The 23,100-nt window shown below is 41.9% G+C and overlaps 1 protein-coding gene across 2 annotated transcripts; it reads right to left on the bottom strand.

Annotated features, from left to right (window-relative positions):
* Window positions 1-8,666: 8,666 nt before the first annotated feature.
* LOC126385728 (RNA-binding protein 6) lies at window positions 8,667-22,983 on the bottom strand. 2 transcript variants are annotated; one of them, XM_050037632.1, is made up of 23 exons: window positions 22,835-22,983; window positions 21,810-21,879; window positions 19,694-21,239; window positions 19,494-19,583; window positions 19,310-19,379; window positions 18,322-18,395; window positions 14,846-14,923; window positions 14,155-14,449; window positions 13,857-14,014; window positions 13,668-13,768; window positions 13,513-13,582; window positions 13,340-13,415; window positions 13,176-13,234; window positions 12,963-13,083; window positions 12,051-12,148; window positions 11,427-11,783; window positions 11,187-11,336; window positions 11,005-11,070; window positions 10,587-10,814; window positions 10,424-10,498; window positions 10,245-10,339; window positions 9,319-9,370; window positions 8,667-9,231 (listed from the first exon to the last, which is right to left on the bottom strand). In XM_050037632.1, the coding sequence occupies exons 2-23, from the start codon at window positions 21,857-21,859 to the stop codon at window positions 9,136-9,138; spliced, it is 4,005 nt and encodes a 1,334-aa protein (XP_049893589.1). In that variant the 5' UTR covers window positions 21,860-21,879; window positions 22,835-22,983; the 3' UTR covers window positions 8,667-9,135. The 2 variants fall into 2 exon arrangements, with proteins under 2 accessions (XP_049893589.1, XP_049893590.1); XM_050037633.1 differs by having other exon boundaries at window positions 13,340-13,412.
* Window positions 22,984-23,100: the final 117 nt, after the last annotated feature.

The raw sequence follows: 23,100 nt of genomic DNA, 5'->3' as shown, positions 1-23,100 counted from the left end.
CTGTCTTACCTTCAACCCCCAAGGTGTTCCCACCATAATTTTTAGTAAGCAAAAGATGGGAAAGGCGCTACATTTTACACTCCTGACCTACCAGATGTTGAACGCAAAGAGCTCCAAGTTAACTTCCATGTGGCAAGACATCACAATATATCAGTTCAGGTTTATGACATTAGAGAATGTGACCTGTCTGGCAATAACACACAATAAGACGAATATTTCCTCTTACAGAACGGTACCTCAAAATGAAAAATGGCCCGTACATGAGAGCCAAGAAGGTGAGCGAGATTTTCAAGTCTTTTCTCAAACAGCACTAAAGGCAGCATGGTTTTTATTTTTTACAACAGCCATAAACAAAGTTTAGCTACAAGTGTACTCATGCTACAAAGGTATCAGCTGCCAGGATTCAGGCTGGAGTGATGTACATCGATGCAGCTGTACAAGGGCGTAGATTTTGTTTGGGCGACACGATCCTCCACCTGAGAATTTTGAGCATCAAGTACTTTATTTCCTCTATTCTGCATCAACTTATGATGCAAAAATCTTTTATTTTGTCAAAATAAAAGTTCTCTCCTACTTTTTTTTTTTTACCCCTGCATGTCCCCCTCAAAATCTGCGCCTATGAAACCGAGGACCAAGCTGGGTAAAGAGGAAAAACAATGCAGGCGTGAGAAGGAGATGATGGATCGAAAGCAGCTAATATGGTATCAAAATGGACTATTAGTGGAAACACTGTAGTGCACAATATAGCAGTAACGGCTGATTGCAGAGACGGTTATTTCCACTTCATGTGCCTTGCAATAATAAACTGAGGCAGGGAAATGACCTGAAATGATGTTTCATCCATATGGCTGCTATGTTAAATTCATCAGATATATTCCCATGGGTTATCATTACCACTGCAAAGTGTTAACAACATCACTGCCAGGTATTTCCACACCAAATGAAAAAACCATACAAATAAAAAGCCAGAATACCATTTCGTGCAAATGGAACATTCCCTCCTGCTAATATTGACCCAGTATGCCATTGTTTCTTCACCCAACCATATGAATCCTCGGCCCTTTGCTCACTCAACCCTATACTGCATTAAAAATTAAACAGGCCATTAATAATATAGAAGGATGAAAATCTAAATATCTGAGTGGTTGAACTTCATGGTCATGAGAAATAATATTAAGAGGATATAACCTGATTCTAAGAAAAAGTTGCTCAATTCAGTAAAAAGAAAGCAGCCTGAGCAAAGACTGAACAAAGAATTACTTACTTGGATAGTTACTTTTAATTGCTTTTGTTGCGGGATCATGCTGCCGCCTTCGGGCAAATGCTATGCTTCCTTAATATAATATAGATTTAGTGAAAGAGTCCACCTGGTCCCCAAGCCCAATACAATTAGCCCAAATACTTATGTATCTAAAATATGCTTATGTCTGAATAGATAGATAGATAGATAGATAGATAGATAGATAGATAGATAGATAGACAGATACTTTATCAATCCCGGGGGAAGTTAAGTATATGGTATAGGCCTAAACAATATATATACATCATTTTGTCTTAGTGTGTGAATGTGTGTGTGAATGGGTGAATGTAACATGTAGTGTAAAAGCACTTTGAGTGGTCGGAAGACTAGAAAGGCACTGTACAAGTGCAATCCATCTACCATTATCTTTTCAGTCTAATACATCACTGTAGCTAGACTCACCTGTAAGTTTTATTTATTCATTTTAATTAGCTACACTCTGAGAAGTAAGGGTTCTTGAAGGGTTCTTCCTGAAGGGCTGAGGATCAACCCAGAACAATTTCCTCCTTCCTTCTCTGCTTCCTCCTTTCATCCAAATAACCCTTTTTGGAAGAAATAATTCCTCAAGGATTGTTGAGAGTATGAATTTTAAAAGATCCACCCTCAAATATTCAAATGTTTACCCATGTTTTAAATGGTATGTTTAAAAGTAGACTTCTCTGGAATTCCCTTAATCAATTCATTTAATTGGTGTTCTGACTTAGTTAATATCTGTACCATTATTTCATCCCATATAATATCACACAGTCTGCAGAAATTCTTTTTTTAGGGGTACCTACTAGAACTGAGTTTCAGTCACCAACCCTTCTGCACCATTGAAATAGCATTCTCGGAACCCATCAGCTGTATTCGGCGTCTGACTTCCGGCAGATGGCGATACAGCCTGTGGGGGCAGACCCCCGATTTTTTGGCATTCCGGTTCAATTTGGGCGGAGGAGGCGAATTTCCATTTCCGACTTCCGTTTATATATAAGTAAATATGCTGAACCATTGCAATGGATTCAGAGTTTGCAGTGACGCCAGTTATGTTCCGCCTCGTTAGTTTATCGCACGGACCGTTTAACCTGGCAACAACTGCAGCCGGCTCAAACGTAATTGGTCAATATCACGCGGACTACAAACAGCCTACAACCGGAAACCAGGGCTCTTCTGCTCTTCTTCCGGAGGCAAGATCTCCGGGTTTTGCCTACAGACTCTACAGTCACTGAATGTAGAGTCTGTATATAGAGACTATTGAAATAGTAAAGGCTGTAGTGGTAGTGATTTCACAAAGTCTCCACACACTGAAATCGAGACTGAACTATGAGTGTTGTGGGTTGTGCTGGACTACATCAGCCCCGGCCCTTTAGGAGCCTCGTGAAGCCTGAGGCTGCCAGACGTGGTTCCTTTGGCCTTGGGCTAACCCATCAAACTTAAACCATGATTAGTGAGAGAGAGATCTATAGGTAATATGGTCAAGTATTATTTCTAGAGGCCCTCTGCGTGGGTTCTATATGAAACCTTTTCTTGGTAGAACCCCTTGGATGAGTTCTAGATGAAACCCTTTAAATATAAAAGGGTTCTTGGGTCGGGTTCTTGTTATCAACCCTTAGAAGATGAAGAGGTTATGAATAGGGCCCCCATCACAGGGGAGAGGGAGACCATTACTCAATAGAAGGGTTCTCTGTGGAGCCTCCCATAGGGGGGTTTGGGTGGAACCTCTCACAGATGGTTTTATAAAAGGTTCTACCAGTGCCCAAAAAGGGTGTTATTGGAACAAGATGACGGACCCTATATGGTTCTAGTAAGCACCTTTAATTCTAAAAGTGAGTATAGCATGTGGAAGAAGATGAAGCCAAGAAGGTCATGACACCGCAGGAGAACAAATACTGTATGTGCTTTACTGTAGTAACAGGTTAGCCTAACATTAGCTTAACTATCCATCTGTACAAAGCAAAACTAGCATTTAAAACTCACTTTTAACTTTAAGTTTTTCACTATGAAGACAGTGACAACTACTGCACCAAGTGAGACGAGACTGCCAGGTGACGGCCCTTCAAATAAAAAAGGGGGATCTAAACTTTTCCAAATACGTCTATTATTTGTCAGAAGATAATAATGCTTTATTATTAATGCTTTAAAAACAGCTGCCAAGCTTCATGATGGCTGACATAAAAATGATGCAGAGCAGAACTTTCAACTTAATGGCAGCAGGGTTACAGTGCAATTATAACAGTTCTGAGCAGTTCAGATGTGCTTCACAGATCTTTGACAGCTCTCAGAGGGAGTGTTTACAAAAGCAATGCATAGTTGTAGCACTGTGCATGAGAACTGCTTAGCTGTGAATCGTAATTACACCAATCTGAGTCATCCGAGTGATAATTAAACGAGAGGACTGTAAATTATAGAACGCAACAAAGCTTTTTTTTTTTTTCCAGCATCAGAAAAGGCAGAGGGTGGAAGCTAACATTCCAGCTGTCTGTTTTCTGTATTAATATATCGCTATCGCTGCTGTCATTTCTCCGTCAGTGCTGGAGTGCAGAACCATGACATCATTTCCAAATGTTGTGAATGTATATAATGTTCTCAGTGACAGTCTGCCAGTGGAATTGGTTCTGCTACAAGCAACGGTCCAAACTCAACATAAGCTGCGCTCTGAAGTATGTCCCACGGCTGACAATCACAAGAACATTTTCAAGATGATGTTATAGATTAGCAATCAATAACAGACAACATTTTTCAACTTGCACTTGAAAGGATAAGCCAGATGGCGAAAATTGCTCAGACAAGCATGATTTTTTCCTACGAGCCAGTGATGGTATATAGTCTCTTTTGTTTGCATGGGGTGACCACAAACACATGCTACTCCTTAAGGGAGTCGTTCTACATGGGATGTGTTTTTTGATCATTTGTCGCAAGGGACAAAGAAGAGATTTGAGATAACCACACAGTCATCCAACATGTAGGCATTTTGTAAACTAATCCACTTCATCTGTAATACTACATGGATTTAATTTCATACAGGAATCAGCTTCTTTAAGGGGAAAGGGAAAAAAAATGGAAAAACTAGATGGTGTCTGGTGAGCTGCCTGTCCGTCGGTGTTGATGTGGATGGATGCTCCAAAAGATATACAAGTCTAATAAGATTTTTTTATGTGTTTTCATAGTGCATCTTTGTCCATCTGCAGCAGCTTGGTGTCAGACCTCCATTAAAAGCAATCAAATGTTTCTCCCTCCTCTTCTCGCCTCTGTGGTCTGACAGCACATCTCGACATCTGAGAGTCCTGCTGACTGTGTTCATCTTCTGTCTCGTCCCCAGACTGCTGCTCCAGCTCCACCCGCCCGCTGCTAAGAGCTGTCCAGCTGGGATAATTGGCCCCCCTGTCCACCTTTTTCTGACATTCACGCTGCCTGAAAGCTCTCCTTCACACATGCAGGGGATACTAACGCGGCAGCTCTCCGTGCCCTACCTCTGTGTTTGGCCTCTCATCCTCACAGACTAACTGCACATTAATTTTCATCGCATAGACTGTTAGGATTGGGTAATGACGACATCTGTCACTGGGAGATGGGGGGTGGGGGGGTGGGGGCTTTGGGGTCTTGTAACAGAATGGAGAAAAGAGGAATGGAAATTAGTCCACACATAAAATAACAGAAAATAGGCAGATTCCTCCTCCAAATGCCCCCTGTCTGCCATTTAGGGAGAAAAAGGAAATGCCAGCTAGTCCCTCACCTGGTGGCTTTATTTGAGATGTCTGCATAAATCAAAATGCAAAGACCTACTAATATTTTTGACACTGTGCTGCACACTTGTATTCTATAGGATCTGTAACCTTATCAGCAAATACTTAATGCCAGTTTGTGCTGTAATCTGAAATGTGTATTTCATCCTTCTGTATGATCAAACAGTTTATTCTACTGATAGTCGAGGTCATGAACAGCAATGTCAATAAAGTACATGAAACCATAAGTCCATGTGAATCTCGGTAATAAATATTCTATTTATATGCAAATACACAGATAGTGTGCCTAAATCTGTTGCACTGAAAATGTATTCATTTGATTGATGTCACAGGATATACTGACCTACAATATGTGATCGTTTCAACCCACCAGCAAGATAGACAGTGAGGGAAAAAAATACTGCAAATATGGAAGCAATTTAAAGGCCTCGCAACATCTAAAGATGTGATCAAACCTTGGATTTCAAGCAGTCCATTATTTCAAGGACACATGGAAATACAGTGACCGACCACCCAGGTTTACAAAGAGAAATAGGTAATGGTATTGCTTTATGGACGCACATGTGGACCCTCTATTCATTGTAATATTGCACAATCTGCTCAATTGCGTTTTTTCATGCAAACAGAGAAGGCAATTTTTTTATGTTAAATTATGAAAGAATTAAAAAAAAAAAGAATTGTTGGGTTTGGTAAGCCTCGTTTCCACCGAGCAGTACAGTATGGTACAGTTCAGTTTCCATTGTGAAAAGTTGTGGATGGTACCAATGGAACCGTTCCGTACCGTCCCCATTTTTGGTCCCCCCTCTGTTGGGGTACCTAGCACACAGATCTGGTACTAAAAGGTGGAGCTGTGAACACTGCAGTCTGTTGATTGGTCAATAGAGGACGGTCACTCTGCTCAGGGCTGAGTTGTGGCTGGTTTTGAGGCTCATGTAACCACTGTTCATACTGTGGAGAGTTTTATTAGTAAACTGTAACTATAAAATGAAAGGATGTTTTGCTGCCTCTCACAGCAGCTGGAGTCTGAGAAAAAATAACTTCATTCACTGGGCCGACTGCTGGCGACTTTTAAGGGGGAATGTTAACTTGAATGTTACTCAATGCGTGAGCTGACGACGTGAATCCATCAGCACACCTTAAATTTCACTGTGACAACTTTGTCATATAAAAACTAAAGTAATGGTCCAACACTTTTAGTAATGAGTGGATCTTCAAAGTGTTTATAGAAATTAATTTCGGCGGGTTATGTGAACTGCATATATTCCAGTCCTCAATCTGAGACAAAAAAGCATTGCAGAGCGTCGTTCCTGTGGGCTACGGCAACACTAAACCCCTGAGCTTGCCTTAGAAGGACTAAATGCACAAACCTGCTATTTTTAAAAACCCCATGGAGAGAGACTCTCACTGCAGCCTTTTATATTTTGTCCAGTGTCCAACATTCTGTGGACAATAAACAAGTTGCAGGCTTTCATCTGTGCCTCTAATAATAAGGAAATACAGGGAGTGCTGGACGGAGCAGTGTGTGACAACAACCCCGCCCACATTTAAGAGTACTGTTTGCGGTAGAAACACTAAGCAGAACTAGTGGTCTAGGTACCATGTTTGGAGGGTTTTGGCTCCAAAGGTACCATACTGAAATTGTTTGGTGGAAACGGGTCTTAAGAGTGAGCCCTTTATATCCACATATGACATGGTACTTCTTCCATGAAGTACACCAGGTTGTTTCGAAGGTAGCCCAGAAAAGACAAACTAAACGCTGGCTCTAGATAGGGCCATTCTTATTTAATGTCAGCCACTGTAATTCTACTACACCCTTGGCACACAGGAGAAGTTTCAGATCTGCAACCTCACTGCTGGGTGCCATGAAATCCTAAACGCTGGATCTTTAAAACATTAAAACTGTGGCTCATTTGATATAACCTGTGTGGTCTGAAGCTTGTAACTGAGCAAAAATTATTATTAAGTTAAAATGTCGTAACGGTTGTGGGACATGTTAATGACTATCTTCAGACTGGTGGTCTAGTATAATATTAGGAAACAAGATACATTAAAAACATATAAAAACAGTTGGCTTTGTAAGAAGCAAAGACATGTGAACTTCACATGAACAGATTAAGTTTAAACCCAAAACATCATCATGTCTCCCCTCCTGAGCGAAGAGTGATGCAGAGTTTGAAAGCTTGCCGACTAATTTAAAAAATGTCATTCAGATAAAGGTTTTATTATAAAGAGAGGTGGTCTCTTTGAATCCTGACCACCTTGACAACAGCTGGCTGGATGTTTAATCTTCCATCCAACAGGCTGCAGGTGTCAACCTGGAGCAGGCCACTGTGGTCTAGATGCACAGGCACTGATGACTAGGCAAAATTCCATAAAAGGACCTCTGAACCTTCGTAGTCTTGATGCAGTGCAACAAGCGCACAACACAAGCAAACATTCAGCCGTAAAGCCTTATCATGCCACCTCTGGAACACACATGCAGCTCAACCACATTGGCACAGAGTTCAAACATGATGCTAATTCACCTGCATCTTTACTGTGCACCTTATTCTGCCTCTAGTTGCCCTTCTGACTTTCTACTTAAAACTATAGAGTTGTTTCTGTTCCCCACTAAACAGAGTTGAGATTAAAACACTACAACTTTAACACAAACGTGGGTTCCTGAAGTCGATTTTACAACTGCAAAGCAAACGCAATGCCAAGTCATGTCAGGGTTTCACTGTAAAAACATCTGAACCTGCAGATAATCACTGTGGTTTTGTTGCCAAGCCACAAAACATGGTTTACACTAACTTGTGAAGCTTTGTTACGATGTTTCTCTGTATCTCAGACAGAGAGGCTCCATATACTCTCAGTCACACTGAAAGAACAATGTTCATCTCTGCTATATTACCAACGACTGGTTGGAGAGAGACCAGGCTGTAGGGGGGGGGGTATGACAGTAAAATGCCAGCTACCTGTTGGCTGACCTATCAGGCTTCAATTTCCTCATTAGGTTGCTGTCCAAAAGCAAACACACAATAGGAGGCACAGTTGCTCCTGCACAGATGAAAAGGTGTTGGCTCCCTGTTCTCCACAGTGTTCGAGTGTTTTTGCTGTTTGTCATTGACTGCAGCTCCTCGGGCTCCCCAGTGTTCTTGTTACTGCTCTCAGAGGAGCTAGTATGTCAGCACACTAAACCCACGCAATCCTCTACATTCATTGAACCACTGCCACGGGGAGGGCGAGGGCTGGTTCCTTCATATCAGTAAAGGTCAGAGGGGAGGCTTCATGTTCTAAGTCTTTCAGTGCACAACTGGGGAACATTAAACCTGCATCCACTAAGACCTGCAATCACGTCAAAGGCAGCAAATGCTTAAACTAAGTAAGGCCTGTCTTTAGTGGAGTCCACTGGACAAAATCCTGACTGCGTTAACATCCACTTAGTCATCCATTTTTTCTTAACTTGGTAAAATACTGATACTAAATACTAATAATTTTGATCCAGCATTTTTCCTCAGACACTTCCACTCAACACAAAGCAGGACATGGTCTCTTGCTGCCACCTAGTGGACATTAGATGCACACACAACAGGGGACAGCTCACACTCAGCAGATCTGACAATTCAAACACAAGTAAAACAAACATTTTATAGACACGAAGCTTTGTCACTGAGTTTTTCTTTTTACTGTAAAATGTGTACATACAATAGCAACTCTGATCCATGAAAATGAAAATGTAAAAATGCTTAGTTTTAAAACAAAATGTAACCGTGGCCAGTGTGACAGTATCATTTAAAAAAGACTACCTGGACACATTTCACAATTCTACACACAAGCCAGACATAAAACATGAACAAAAGTACTTTAAATCAATGGCATGAATTATAAACACTTTCTATACAACATCCACTGTTTGGGAAGTCAAGTAATTCTTGGTTTTCTGACTGCAGCCTTACAATGTGTGTTCATACACCACATGATTTTTCATTTCAGCGTAGAAAAACTGTGGTTCTATAGTGTAATAACGTCCAAGGCAGAGTAAATACAGTCAAAGGGATTCCTCATGCTAAAGTGGGCAAGCATGTCATATTAACAATTCACATATCAAAGTGAGGATGTGTTCAGATGAGATCACTCGAGTTCCTTGAACCGTGCAAACATGGCCTTGCGTACTGCTTGTTTGTAGGTGGCGTGGTCCCAAACGACAGGCTCTCTCTTTTTCCTCGGCTACAGAGAAAAGTGCAAAGAAAGGTTCAATAAACCAGCAACAAACAGCACATGAATTTTAGCAATGACGTAAAGCTTCACACCTACCGGGGCAGGTTCAGCTCCTAAACCAGGTCTATCACTGACTTTATTCATCTCCCTAAGCATAGAGGAAAAACAGTTTAGGCAAAGAAGTCTGTAAAAAAATCACTTAAATGCTTTGTTTTCCAGTTCAATGACAAAGTCTGTTAAAGGATAATTTCATGATTTGGTGTCTGAGTGACTTATGGGAAAAAATTTTGAGATTAGTCCAGTATTGAGCTAGAGGGCAGCACCGCGCTGTCAATTTACATCCAATTATAGCGCTTGTTTTTGCCACTGACAGGTTCAGATTGCTATTCTAAGTGTCTGTCAATATATTGTTATGAATCCCTGCAGACACAGACCTTTTCGTTAAAGAGTAAGATTGTTTTTGTTGACCAAAAAACAGCCCTGAAATTGCCATCGCCAAACCCACCAGACTCCATTTAAATAAACAGTGATTTTAGCCTGTATGGAGTCAGCATATTTCCACCTCTAACTGGGTGAATTAAGGGTTTATTTTAACTGCAACAGAGTGGGTGATAGTTGGAGGAGAGGAAAGGCGAACCAAGACAGCTTTTGTGAGTTTTGTTTGGTGTCTGTCGACTTTGAATGAGGTGGGTTTCAAGATCATAAAATAACTGTTTATCTAAATGGAGTCTGGTGGGATTGACAATGGCGATTTCGGGGCTACGAACAAAAACGTCTGTCTCTGTAGGGCTGCTTTCCACAATGCTGTCATACCCTTAGAACAATAATCAGAGCCTGTCAGTGGTTGAAAAAACCAAGCACTTTTAGTGTACACATATTGGCAGTGCAGCTTGTTTCGTAGCTCTCACTCAACACTGGACCATTTCAAAAACTGCTGTCTCCATTAGTCACTTAGACACAAACACAGAGAAAAACAGGGCCGACGTTGAAAATACAGAGGTTACCCTTTAAAGCACACCTACCTAGAGCTTCCAGCCCATGTATTATGATGCTGCGGCTGTTGGTGGTGTTTTCTTCTTTTCTGTTCAGGTGACCTGGAAGGTTCTCTGGCACTTAGCTGCGAATGACACATTCCACCTTAAGTAATCATCTGACCACCTGACACGGATTCCCCCCACCCTATTTATTTATTGTCACTTACTTCTTTTTCCTGGTTCTCTAGTGCCTCTAGCTCCTTCTTTGACCTCTTGATCTTAAGGTGGATCTCCATATTTTGCTGTTGATATATATTACATGAAGTATTAGAGGCTATATTTATGAGGTCACTGTCAACTTTAGTTCATACAGAGGTTAACAGGTAGTACCTTGTGCAGGTCAGACAGCTGCTGGTGGCGGATCAGAGCGTCCTTGTTGGGGAACTGTCTCCTACACAGCAGGCAGGCCATCTTTTTCCAGTCTGTCAGCTTGTTGTCTTTGTCTTCCGACTGGCTGCCCTGACTGCTTTTAGCCGCCTCTTCCTTATCTTCTTCCACCTCTTCATCACTTCCAGCTGCATAGTCCGACGCCAGCAGACCCAGGGAGCCCATCGGACGCTGGGGGAAGCAAAACATGTTAAAAACAACCCTAGCAATTTCTCAATCATGTAAAAAACAAAACAAACAAAACTGGTCTATGCACTTTTTGCATTTCTGAAACCCAGCCCTTTGAAGGAATTTCACAAAGTGGGTCAAGTATGAGGCGCATGATGAGGTCACAAAATAGGCTGAACATGAGGAATCTTACCTTTGACTTTTCATCTTTCTTAGGAGGAGCAAGGGGCTTCTTAAAAAGGTCATCTGCACCTGATATCTATGGATGTGGACAAAGGACAGGGCCAAAAATAATTACACGATGTAATAAAAGAATACTTCTTATATCTACATTCATTTAAACAGAACAGATGTTGTTGAAGGTGAGGCTCTAACCTTCCTCTCAAAGATAGCGAAACCAGCATCAGCTGACTTGGATTGCCTCCTATCATCGTCCCCTCCAGTCTTCAGTAGTGGTGATGCAGAGCGGACACTCTCCTTCTGACGATTCTGGATCTTTGCCCAGCGCTCCATGTCTTTCATGATCTACAAAACAGCAACAAATGTCTAAACACTCTTCCCTTGACACAACTCTGTTTCACTTTTTGTGCACCATTATTGTAACTGAAATGCTACCTTGACAGCAGCAAGACTTCTTGGCTTCTCATCTTTGTTATCCTTCTCTTTGTCCCTTTTAGCAGAGTCGTCGTCGTCTTTCCTCTCAGGAGCTGCTGAAGAAGTTGTGACAGGTTCCGCAGCAGTGCCGGCATCAGAAGTGGCGTCTGCTGCCGGAGCTGCTGTGGTGCTGGGAGGCACTGACGCCTTCTTCATTTCCAGAGGAGCATCTGCTGCTGGGTTGGAAAGAATGGCCTGGTCTTCAGCAGTCATGGTCATAGGTTGGGTCACTGCAGGGTTCCCTCCTGGAACTGGGATGTAGGTCTTTGATGTAGCATCCCAGTACAGGTACTCTTGTGTCTGAGCGTTGTAGAAATACTACACACAAGACATTGAGGGGAAAAGGGAGAAATTACATGACAACTTAATGACAACCATTTAAGAAACATTTATGGTGGCTACAGGCTGAATAATGAGTGCATATGTAGCTGAAACTGCAGTCAGTGTCCTCTTGTAACAGGAATAACTCAAAGTTCAGACTATTGTCATAAAATAGTGGCTCCTTGATTAGGATATGTGATAAGGTGAACATTTTAGTCCTTCAGACTGTGAGCCACTGATCACTGTGTTGTCTTGTATGCTCACCCTGGAGTTGGGGTCGTAGTACAGGGTCGTCTCAGGATCGTAGTAGAAGCCTGACGTGGAATCGTACAAGTAGTTACTGATGTCTGGAATCTCAGAGCCTGGAGGAATTAGGACAAATAGATAATTACATAACATTTTGGCATTCCGCACACACTTTTGTCCAAAGCAATGCACAAATGAGGAACAATTGAAGCCAGGGTAGATCAAAGAGTCTTTGAAGAAAAGTGCCTCAACATGCAGTTCCACATTCCTCATGTCTTACACACTGAAGACCTTTACTCTGGAGTTCTTACTTTGCTTAAGTGTCAGTTGTAAGTAAAGGTTTGTCACAATTTATTATTGGTAAAATTGCATCACAGCTGCACTGAAGTAGTTTACTACGATGTTGTAACAATACAGACAGAAGATGATTAATAGTAGGGATGCACCGATTTATTGGCTGATATTTTGCTGTTGTGCCACATCAATTTTGCGCAGGATAAAAAGCTGGGATTGAGATTAATGGCCCCAAACTTAAATTAATGAGCAGGTAGAGATAGCACACAATGACTGCAAATGGGCTCTGGAGTAAAAAGGCGTTTGAAGCAGTTACTTTATGAAAAGATGTTTTTCAGTTGAAAGATTATATTAAAGGTTTCATAAATGTGTATGGTTGAATTTGTCCTCATGTAAAGGGAAAGTAATGAAGGGCATAAGTACTTTAAAACAGCTCGGTTATTTTTTATAATGTAGATTTCTTTGTTTCCCTGACACAAAAGCAGAAATAAATAACAAAAAAAACAACACAACAATAAACAAACATCAGTATCGGCCCAAATTATATTTTAAACATTGGTATTGACCCAGAATTTCAAAATCTGTGCATCCGTAATTAATACACTCATGAATTTGAATGCTTGATTTGATGGTTACCATAGACGTAGGGCTGTGATCCATCTGCGGCGACTGTTATCCCAGCTGATTCTGCTGGCATGTGGGGTCCACCAGCCTGGTACGACGGATCCAAAACTGGAGTCTCACCATAGCCAACTCCCTACAAGGTGTTAAAGGAGGTGTACAGTTTACTCTCCAGCTCTTAGACAAGGTACCAGTCTAAAAAGCTTTTCTCTTTGCTTTGTAATTTACCTGTGCGATGCTGTGGTCTGATGACAGAGCGGGATTAGAGCTGCCTGTCGTCAAATCACCTGGTGACAAAATGTGAGACTATTTAGGAAAGTTTTATGTTCACATTTGGTAATAATAAACATTGCCTAGGGATCAAGACACCAGAATGTGTGCTGTAGTCCCACCTTGCATTATAGCGGGGGCACCAGCGGGTGGCTGCAGAGGCTGCAAGAACTGTGGAGGTTGTGGGAACTGCTGCTGCTGGTGAAGTGCCAGGAGGGAAAAAAATCACAAGTCATTCTCTTGTTTTTAATAATTTTGTAAAAACAAAGAGAACACAATTAAGACCACAACTTACCCCGATCATGCTGGGCTCAGGTGGAAATCCAAGTATGGAAGTGTTTGGTTTATCACCGTCTTTTTTGAAACTGAAACAGACAGAAACTCATCATGAACAAATGAGATGAGACTAGACATAGCTGATCAGAAAATCGTGAAAAAATAGTGACTTACTTTTGGTTCTTCAAAGGTCTTGCGACCTCAGCATAAACTGTGACACCATCAATATAAAGGCGTCTGGGTTTAGTAAGGAGTTCAACCAGGCGTGTCACTTGCTACAAAAGAAGACACAGTGGTAAGTGCTGGGGAAACACTGGACCAAGCTGCAATCACAAACTCTGAGTGCGTTCATATTTTAGGTACCTCATGGGAGTCCATATCAACAAAGCAGAAGCACCTGACTCCTGGTGGCTTAGCCTTGACCAGACGAACATTTCTTTCATCCAGATATGCAAAGGGATCCAAGGCTTTCAGGATAGTTTCTACTGTGGTGGTGGGCTTCACATTTTTTATGATCATGGCTGTACAGTGACACGAGGGAAAAGTGTTGTTTACTCAACTTGGTTATGAATTACAACTGCACATAACAAATGCGTCAGTGGATTGCTCCGTTGTATGGCTACAAGCTTAAGAGAAGACCCAGGAGCTTGAGTCAACATACTTTTGCTGTCTTTAAAGACGGAGTAGCCGGGAACCCAGAGCCGGGATGGGAGATGGTTGCGGTTGCCCCAAGACTCTGCCTGCTGCTCTGTTTCTTGCTGTTGGAGCTGTTGGTCCACTTGCTGCTGCCAGGCCTCGGGAGTCAGGTCAGAGCTACGCTGCCACTGGTTTTGTGACAATGGCTCCAAAGGGCCTTTTGCTTTGGACCCATTCAGGTTGGTCTTCAACTCCTCTAAGGGCTCATCTTGTCTGGGCAACTGGGGCTCCTGGAGTTGAGGTACTTTGTGATCTGATTCCTGGAAACAGGAAGAATGGACATTTGAATACTGTTCAACTGTGGTACAGTAAAACAATATGATGAAGTGCTACTGTGTATCATAAACCGCTGTTTACTGTAAAACAAACACAACAATTACTCTTGGAAACAATCCAAAAATGCCTACAAAGAATCAATGACACATACTTCTATTTCTGTTGAAGGGAAAAACTCAGAGCAACAGAATGTTATTATGGTATGCCTATTTAGTTATAGTGGAATAACACTGTGGAAATGATGCCACATTTACCATGAGAAATGCTAAAATACAGGTAATTCTGTTGTGACCCAACCGTTAATCAAATACTGACTTTTTGTATTTCTGACAAACTATAAAAAAAACACCAACAAAATAATTTCCTGTCACCACACTCACATGAACACTTTCACTTTCACGCTCGTCTGGCTGAATGTACTTCATGGATGTGGTTCTAGTGCCAACCTTTAGGGATCCCTGAAAGAAGAACAGAAATGACCAATCAGCATCACACGACATAGGTGACTTATATCTTTAAATAAAACCAATGACACCCAACATGCACTGTGGCAGGTTTAGCCCTCCTCTTCACTGCCGAGGATAAAACGGTCGAACACTTATGGTGGTGAGCAAAGCCCAGATCGAGGATCATGCTTCACACGGGCAGCTTGCCCAGATACTATGCTAAATAGTTTTAAGTTTGAAAGTACAAACTAGGGTTGCGACTTAAATATTTTCAGTATCGAGTAATCTGTCGATTATTCTAACAGTTAATCAAGTTATCATTTGGTCCAGAAAAAAAAATGGTTAAAGTGGCCATAACAGTTTCCGAAGACCCAGAGTAACATCTTCAAATTGCAAAGATATGCAGTTCATGACCACAAAACCCAAACAAAAGCAGCGAATCCGCACAACTTAAAAGCAGGAACCAGGTTTGGCACTTTTGCTTGAAGGAGTTGATACTTGTCCACAGCATAATCAAAGAGAAAACTCGTAGAGGCAAACAAAAACCATGCTCTCAGAAGGTAAAGTCTGCAAACCAAACTACCTGTATGCCACCACAAATACCACATTTCCAAGACCAGACTCCATTAGAACAAGAAATAAGCTGTTTCAAAGGCAAGCTTGTGGCATGTATAAATGTACTCTGCAAAATGGTAGCACTGTGTTAAACGCCCATTATTCTGATGTAGGTTGTGTATCTTAAAGCTGCATATAAATCCACAGTGCTTAATTCGAGACCATAGAAGTAACCATTAAAACCACACATTAGGTCATACTGTAGTAGCCTGGTAGGACCATCCTGAAGACATGAACTCAACATTCTGTTTTACTCTCTGTATCAGCCAGGACTCAGTGCCACTGCGCCTTGTATCCGGAAATTAAAATCCAATCAGGGCCGATCCATGCCAACCAGGGAATCGCACCAATAGCTTCTAAGCAGTGATTTGAATCTTTGATATCAAAATTACTGACCACATAACTACCTGCATCATTTAGTATTGATCCTGAGATATAGCAAGCTGCAGAGCATTGGCCGAAAGCAACCAAACCTTCCAACAGTAGCAATAGCACTACCCCCAGCTGATGGGCTACTCCATAGTTTTACCCACATAATCAAAGCACATCACCCCTGCCCAGTGATGAATACGCCATTCATTGTGTCAAGTCCTGAACCTCATTCAGAAATTGCTCAAAGCAATGCACAGAAAGTAGAAACCCTGGTGCCCAAAGTTCACTGTCGATGAGTTCAAGAGGTTACCACAAAGGGCATGGACTCTTCAGGAAAGTCACAGAAGACTGAAAAGGCCTTAAACTGGTGAAAGATTTTTGCCACAGAGTGACTGCCGCAGAGACCAGAAGACAAGGAGACTAAGAGTCTGCAGGCGCACCAACAATTAGGGGGTAAGGCTGTTATGCTCATTGTGAAGAAAACCGTTAAATAGATGAACTGTTACACAAAAAAACAAAGAATTTGACAAAGTAAAATTCCGACTTGGTTGTGGTCCTTGATGCAAAGTCAGGATATCACCAAAGTGCACAATGACAACATATGTCTGCGTCAAAATGAAGGATTATCCATTCAACTGTTGAGAAATTTCTCTCTGACCCACAAATTCAACCTTGTGGTGGTGCTAGAGGAAGTGTCAGGGATCACCAAGGTTTGTAGGATTCATCCTCTGGGAAGCATGGGTATGAGAATTTGTGCCAATCCATCTCGTAGATGTAGATATTTCACTGGATAAGTCAAAGGGATAACCAAAAGTTGTAAAGCTTAGTCCTCCGGAAGTCAAAAATGTCAACCTCACAAGAGCACCAGAAGAAAGGTCAGGGGATCACCAAAATCAGTAGGGTTCATCCTCTGGGGACCACAATTATCTGTACAAAATTTCACTGCAATGCTGTTGAGATGTTTCAGTCTGCACCTAAGTGGTTGATCAGCTGACTAATAGACCAATCGAATAATCGATCAGACTGGATAATGTCATCCACAGAGCCATGCTAGCTAGCATAGCAAAAAAAAAAAAAAAAAGACCTGAAGCAATGCAGACCCATACATGGCTGAGAAAATTAGAACAAAAATATAATCACTACAATGATTTACCTGTCCAAAAATTCCTATTGGAAAAAATATTCTGAAAAGGTTACTTTTAATCTTACTTGCCTGCAAGTAAGTTAGCAAAATGTGTACCATGTGTAAACAGTTAAACTGTAGCTGCACGGTTCTCACTAATGAGGTCGTGTCCAGAAAGACTTTCGCCCTGTGAAAAAATCAAACCTTCTCAATTATTAAATGTGGCCAGTCCAGCAACACAGCAGGGTAGCCAACGCAACGCCCGTCCTGCTCTAACCCAGAAAAAAAAATGCAGGGGGTGTCAGGCAAAAAAGTTTAACCTGGCTCAACTTCTGTTGGACCACAATGCGACATCCTCTGGCAAGGTGCTGCGGTGGCAATTCCGTTACATACACATTTGTGTCAGATTTAGAACGCAACACACTATTTCTACTGTTTACATTGCTCTCCTCACTGGTAAAGATAAAATACTTGCCCCCCCCACAACAACAACTAACCCCTTGCATAGTTCTAATGCAGGACTGTTTTCCATCTGAACGTCCACTAAGGCGTCGGTAAGGAAAGTGTTCAAATGTGCAGTTGCTTCCTTGACGACAGTAACCTCTTCGAAGGTTGTGCAAAGCAAAGAGGAAACCAGTATTTTCTAACACAGAAAGACTTCCATGTTTTGTATGCCGAAAACAAGTTCCTTTTACCCTTCTTGTTATAAAAGTTAAATCACAACACAGGGACATGGTGGCTTCGTACAGTACCTTCATTGTTGATATTATCAAGTCTTCCTAAAATTATTATAAAACTAATATTATATAATCTCTCGAGCCCATGGAAGGACAGATTTTTTTCCCCCAAACATCTGTAATTTCCGGGTAAAACCATTCTCGGGTTAGGCAGTTGGGGTTGACATTTGAAGATTTATGATTCGTAGGGCAACTTAACACTGGGGGAGAAACCTACTGTATGTATGTATATGCACATGCTCATTTGAAAATTATTACATATATTTTCTAAATCTGTTTAGTGCTACTCAAGTAGTCTAACCTGAGGGGCTATTATGGCTATTATGGATAAGTACTTCAGATTTAATTTTTGTAAAATAGGACCAACTGTTCAGGTTTAAAATTTTAATATCTAAGAATGTCAACAGCTGACATACTCATCTCCTTAACCAGAGTAAGCTGACTAAAAAGTAAAAGCAACCCCTTCCCAGGGTGTCTCCCTCCCCCATCTACTAAATGCCCTCTCAACCCCTCATAATCCTGATGGGAGAGACGGCCTTCGTAGAGTGACGAGGATGGGCCACCTTGTTGGACTCCATGAAGCGGACTGCATCCTCGAGGTTTAAAAACTCCACATAGGCCGTATCGTAGCTGTAACCTGGGGACAGCATTTGAAATACAGATGGGTTTTTGTTAGTCAATGCCAGTAATGACAGTCACCCACTAAAACATAAAAGACAGCAGTTCGTGAATACATCGAGATCAGTGTGAGCGAAGTTTTACACTTTTACTGACACACATACCTTTTCAGGATAACACACGTTTTGTTTATGCTTTTTTTTCTCTATTCAGTCTTCTGATGATTGATGTCAGATCAGACTTTGCCTGTTTAGGCTTGGCTTTATCAAAGCCTTTCCTGGCAGATATTCCAAACCAGTGGCAGTGAACGACTGCGTGGTGTGCGCCATGGAGACCAGTCATGTTTATATAAAATTTAAAAAAGGCACCCAATATCTCTCTTTGGTGTACATTTCAATGGTTTATGCAAAATTAACAGTCTTTGAGACAAAATATTCTTCACAAAAAGGCTTGGCATCATCAATAACCGTGTCTACAGCGATCCACTGTGGAAAAGACTCTAAAGCAGATGTTTGGATCAGCGGGATGTACAAAGCACTAACAAGCCAGTCTCCATTTCAGGTTTGTTGACATTCTTTTGTCAGTACTTCAATAACGAGCCACAGTGACACATTCAGAGAGTCATCGATCACAGATCTTTTGTGACTGACACTGTCCAAAGCTCCTAAAGTTGAATCTCTAGTAAGTCCTCTTAATTGTGACAATGACCCGACATCCTCAGACATGAAAAAGGATGGCATAACAGAACGCCCTCCCCCCACCCCTTTTCCTTCTTTACTGAGCGAGTTCACACAGACCACCAACAACAAAAGCAACCAACAACGTGAAAAAGAAAGAATGTCGAGAGTTTCGAATGTCGTAAAAGCGAAATGTCGAGGGACACATTAGCGATCGACTGCCCCAAACAGCTCCACAAAGAAACTGAATTCTTACCTGGCACAACATTTTTGATTTTCATCCCCTGCATTGGCACGCCATCACGGACTGCAAAGGCACCAAGAATCTGCAAAACAGTGTTAAAAACAAATGAGTCAACTACGCAAACTAATACAGACACAGTCTAGTAACCATGGTGATAACAATAAGCACATAAAGGTGCTTTTTGTTTGATTATTACCTGCTCCATTGTAGCGGTCTTTGGAATACCAATTATGGATATTGTGTTGGAAACTTTGTCCTCCACTGATGCATTCCTGTAATCTTGATCCTTTGACAGTAATTTGATTAAAATATTGGTTATGAAACATCAAAATATTGTAATAAATGCAGATATAATTCATAAACACATACTAGCTACTAAATAAGAAATACACCTACCTGAGAACCAGACTCACTAAACTTTGAAGGTGTGATTGGTTTAGACTCTCTGATGAGTTTCTCTGGTGGTTGAAGTTCATCCCGCTTGTAATCAAAAGGCCTCCCAGATCCTGTTCTGTAATCGATGTCCCTGTAGTCTTGGTCTCTCGCCTGCACAGTGCTGCTGCTTTGGAAATCGCGTTCTGGCCCCATCTTAGCCCTGCTAGGCCCTTGATTGTGTGCAATATCTTTCAACCCCTTAAAACTATCATTTGGCTCCTGAATCTCATGTGAGGGCTGATTCTTCTCTTGATGGTAAGGGGGCCTTTCATCACGATTTGATTTATTTTGACTATGCTTTGGATTCCTTTCTCCAAGCCAATGTTTACTCTCATTTTCTCTCCCTAGAGGGCCAGTGAGGGGAGTTATATCCGAGTGTGGATGGTCTTGTTGAGCTTTGCTGGCAATTGGTGGTAGATTCATAGCAGGAAAGTGGTCACCATGAGGAAAGCCAACATCTTTCCCTGGGAATTCAACAGGTGGCCTGTCCCTTTCCTGAAATGGTGGTGGATCTCTAACATTCACATCTCTGCCAAATTCCACAGGGAAGTTAGGTTTGGCTACACCTCCCATGCCTTTACCCATTTCTAAGTATGGGGTCTTGTCCTTTCGACGGTTCTTCCATTCCTCTGCAAGAGTCATCTCTTCACCACTTCGATAATCCATAAGGGGGCTGCCACTTGAATCTGGGTATTCTCTCTCTCTGAGTGTGTCTGCTGGACCCATAAATTCTGATCTTTGAGGGCCAGCAACATCTGGAGGCATATCTGATCTTGCCCTGTCCATCGGTGGAACATCACTGTTTCCAAATCTTAAGGGAGATCGATCCCTACCTCTAAATTCAGCTGATGGACCAAGACGATTTCTGAAATCCATGTCAGAATCAAATCCACCTCTTGGATTGAAAGGTGGCCCTCCTCTTCTGTCAGTGTCCATCATTCTCCTGTCACGTGGAGGTAAGTCCATATCATAGCCATCATGGTCATCCATGCCCATCGGGGGCCTGTCACGCATGTCCCTGAATCCATCATTTCGCTCCATTCTGTCCATGGGAAACTCTCTTCTTCCATCAAAATTGGGATTGTTGTATGGTGGCATGTCATGATGAAATGACTCTCTGTCTCTCATGTCCATAAACCTGCTGTTTGGTTCCCGAGGTGGCATACCCCTCCCCCCCATGTCAGCTGAGTTCCTGCCTGGTCCCGGGAAACCAGAGGCATTCATCAGTTTGTCTCTGATGGAAATTTCATAGTGCCTTCTAAGACCGAAGTCTTGCTCTTCTCCAGGCCGGCAAAAATCTCTCGGCTCTCTACCTCGCATATCACGTGGGTCCATGTCACGCCCCCTCATGGGTGGCCCATCCATCCTTCTCATGTCCATAGGTGGCATATCTAGAGGTCTTGGGCCCATATGACCCATTGGACCCATGTTCATCCCATCTCTGCCACCTCTATATTCATGCATTGGACGATCTCTGCCGCCAAACATTTCTCCACGATGATCACCACTGAAATATATACATCAACACATTAGGCTGCTGATTTATTTAAAATGCACAAAACATTACAACAAAATAACACAGAGGGAAAAAACATTAAGTTCATTTTTAAAATTGCCCAACCAGTCACCATAATGACACAGGAGGGGTGGACAATCGGGTAATAGATACTGTGAGACTAAAGAAATTTGTTTGTCATCAGAGATAAGGTCATAAGCAGAGAAAGAGAAGAAACACCACTATTAATCTTCAGTGGGGAACGTCAGTGGGAAAAGAGGAGGAGCCGTCAAATGCAGACTTGTGAGAAAATGTTATAATACTCTTACATACACTCTTAATGTGTGCACATATGTGTTTCAATGGTTTGAAACAATTAGCACCAGGAGTACAATATTATCACATCATATTGTGGAATTATATATACTGTGATGCCAGATTTTAACCATATTGCACCACGCTAGCAAACAGGAGTCCAAGCAAACACAAAACTGCAGTTACTAGAGAATGTATGTTTCTTCCTTACTGCCAAATTGAATTTTGTTTTAAATGACTGCCTATGACTGAATGATGCTTGTTTACCGAAAGGGTCCTCCCCGTGGTCCTTGCCCTGGCCCTGGTCCATCCCACATGATTGTAGTCAGTATCTTATCTGAAAACACAGTTAAATGTTTGCATCATTTCATGGAGGCAGACGAATGCAATGCTATTGACTTTGCCGTGGCAGGTATATCCACCATAATAAAAGTGATAAGAGATAGACTATGACTGCACAACCTGAAATTAGAGTGATAAGAAATATCTGAGCGCATGGCCACGTAAGACTCAACCCAATTTTCTTATAATGATGTAGCAAAATATCACAAACACCAAACTGGGTCTTTTCTGTTCAGCATAGGACACCCAACAACCAAATAATAATAAGCTCCACCATCAATTAAAAAACACAGCAGGGGGAAATGGAAGAAACCTCAGGAAGAGCAACAAAATAGGGATCAATCTCCCAGGCCGAACACACACCCAATGCTGTCGTGTGTGACGTGACAGAATACAACAACGTAAAATCACAACACAGACAATCAGGATCACAAAACTACGGCTGTATTGAAAACACATATTAAGAAAGTGATTGTTTTAATGCTGGTGAGAGTTTCATGTCGGTGCTACAGTGAAGACATTTAAAAGATGGCTGCATACGTCAAACCTGGGGCTAGAGAAACTGGGTGGTGTGACTGCTAATGTTGGCCCACAGAGGAGTAGCTCGCTACTTGTAGCTTTCACTAGGCCTCCCAAATGTACGCCACAACATAAACAAATGGCGCAGGTGAAAATGACTGCGAGTTACTCCAATAAACACGTAAGTACATGGAAACGACTGCATTGTCATGATAATGTCAGCGTGAGAAAATTAGCAAGCAAAAGACTGATAAACGTTAACCAACCGCAGAAGACCATTCACAGAGTGACGCTGCTGGAGCTAGCTTGGCTAGCATGATTAGCCTGCAGCTGAGCAGCATCCTTGAAACACACAACACTTCACTGACTGTACCGCTAACGTTTATTTCATTATCATTTCCTTTATTGTTATACTGTTTCTCTACACCTACCTTGCTTGTTCTTCGAGCTCAGTTAATATCACAGAGGTTTGTCGCACAGTTCGTCGATGCGTTCAACCGACGAACTGATGACAAATGGAGGCGAACGTCCTTCTTCTTCTTCTTCTTCTTCGTCTTCCTCTTCAGTTGCTGCTGCAGCGGAGACGGTTCCTCCTCTTCTTCTTCGATGTATCCTCGACATACATGTAAGTAGACGCAGTAAGGTGAGCTGCTGCCACCCAGCGGTTATTGCTTGTAACAACTGTCTTGGACGAAAA

Source organism: Epinephelus moara, chromosome 24, assembly GCF_006386435.1.
Source record: "Epinephelus moara isolate mb chromosome 24, YSFRI_EMoa_1.0, whole genome shotgun sequence".
NCBI classification, from domain to species: domain Eukaryota; kingdom Metazoa; phylum Chordata; class Actinopteri; order Perciformes; family Serranidae; genus Epinephelus; species Epinephelus moara.
The sequence above is the reverse complement of the archived record's forward strand: the minus strand, read 5'-3'. Positions and strand labels throughout refer to the sequence as shown.

What these genes read in the sequence shown, in the direction of transcription:
- LOC126385728 (XM_050037632.1), bottom strand. Translation starts at nt 21,859, where the DNA reads ATGTGGGATGGACCAGGGCCAGGGCAAGGACCACGGGGAGGACCCTTT. An exon ending in TTAGTGAGTCTGGTTCTCAG is followed by an intron (nt 19,584 to 19,693) that starts GTAGGTGTATTT and finishes TTACTGTCAAAG; the next exon opens with GATCAAGATTACAGGAATGC. An exon ending in AGACCGCTACAATGGAGCAG is followed by an intron (nt 19,380 to 19,493) that starts GTAATAATCAAA and finishes ACTGTTTTGCAG; the next exon opens with ATTCTTGGTGCCTTTGCAGT.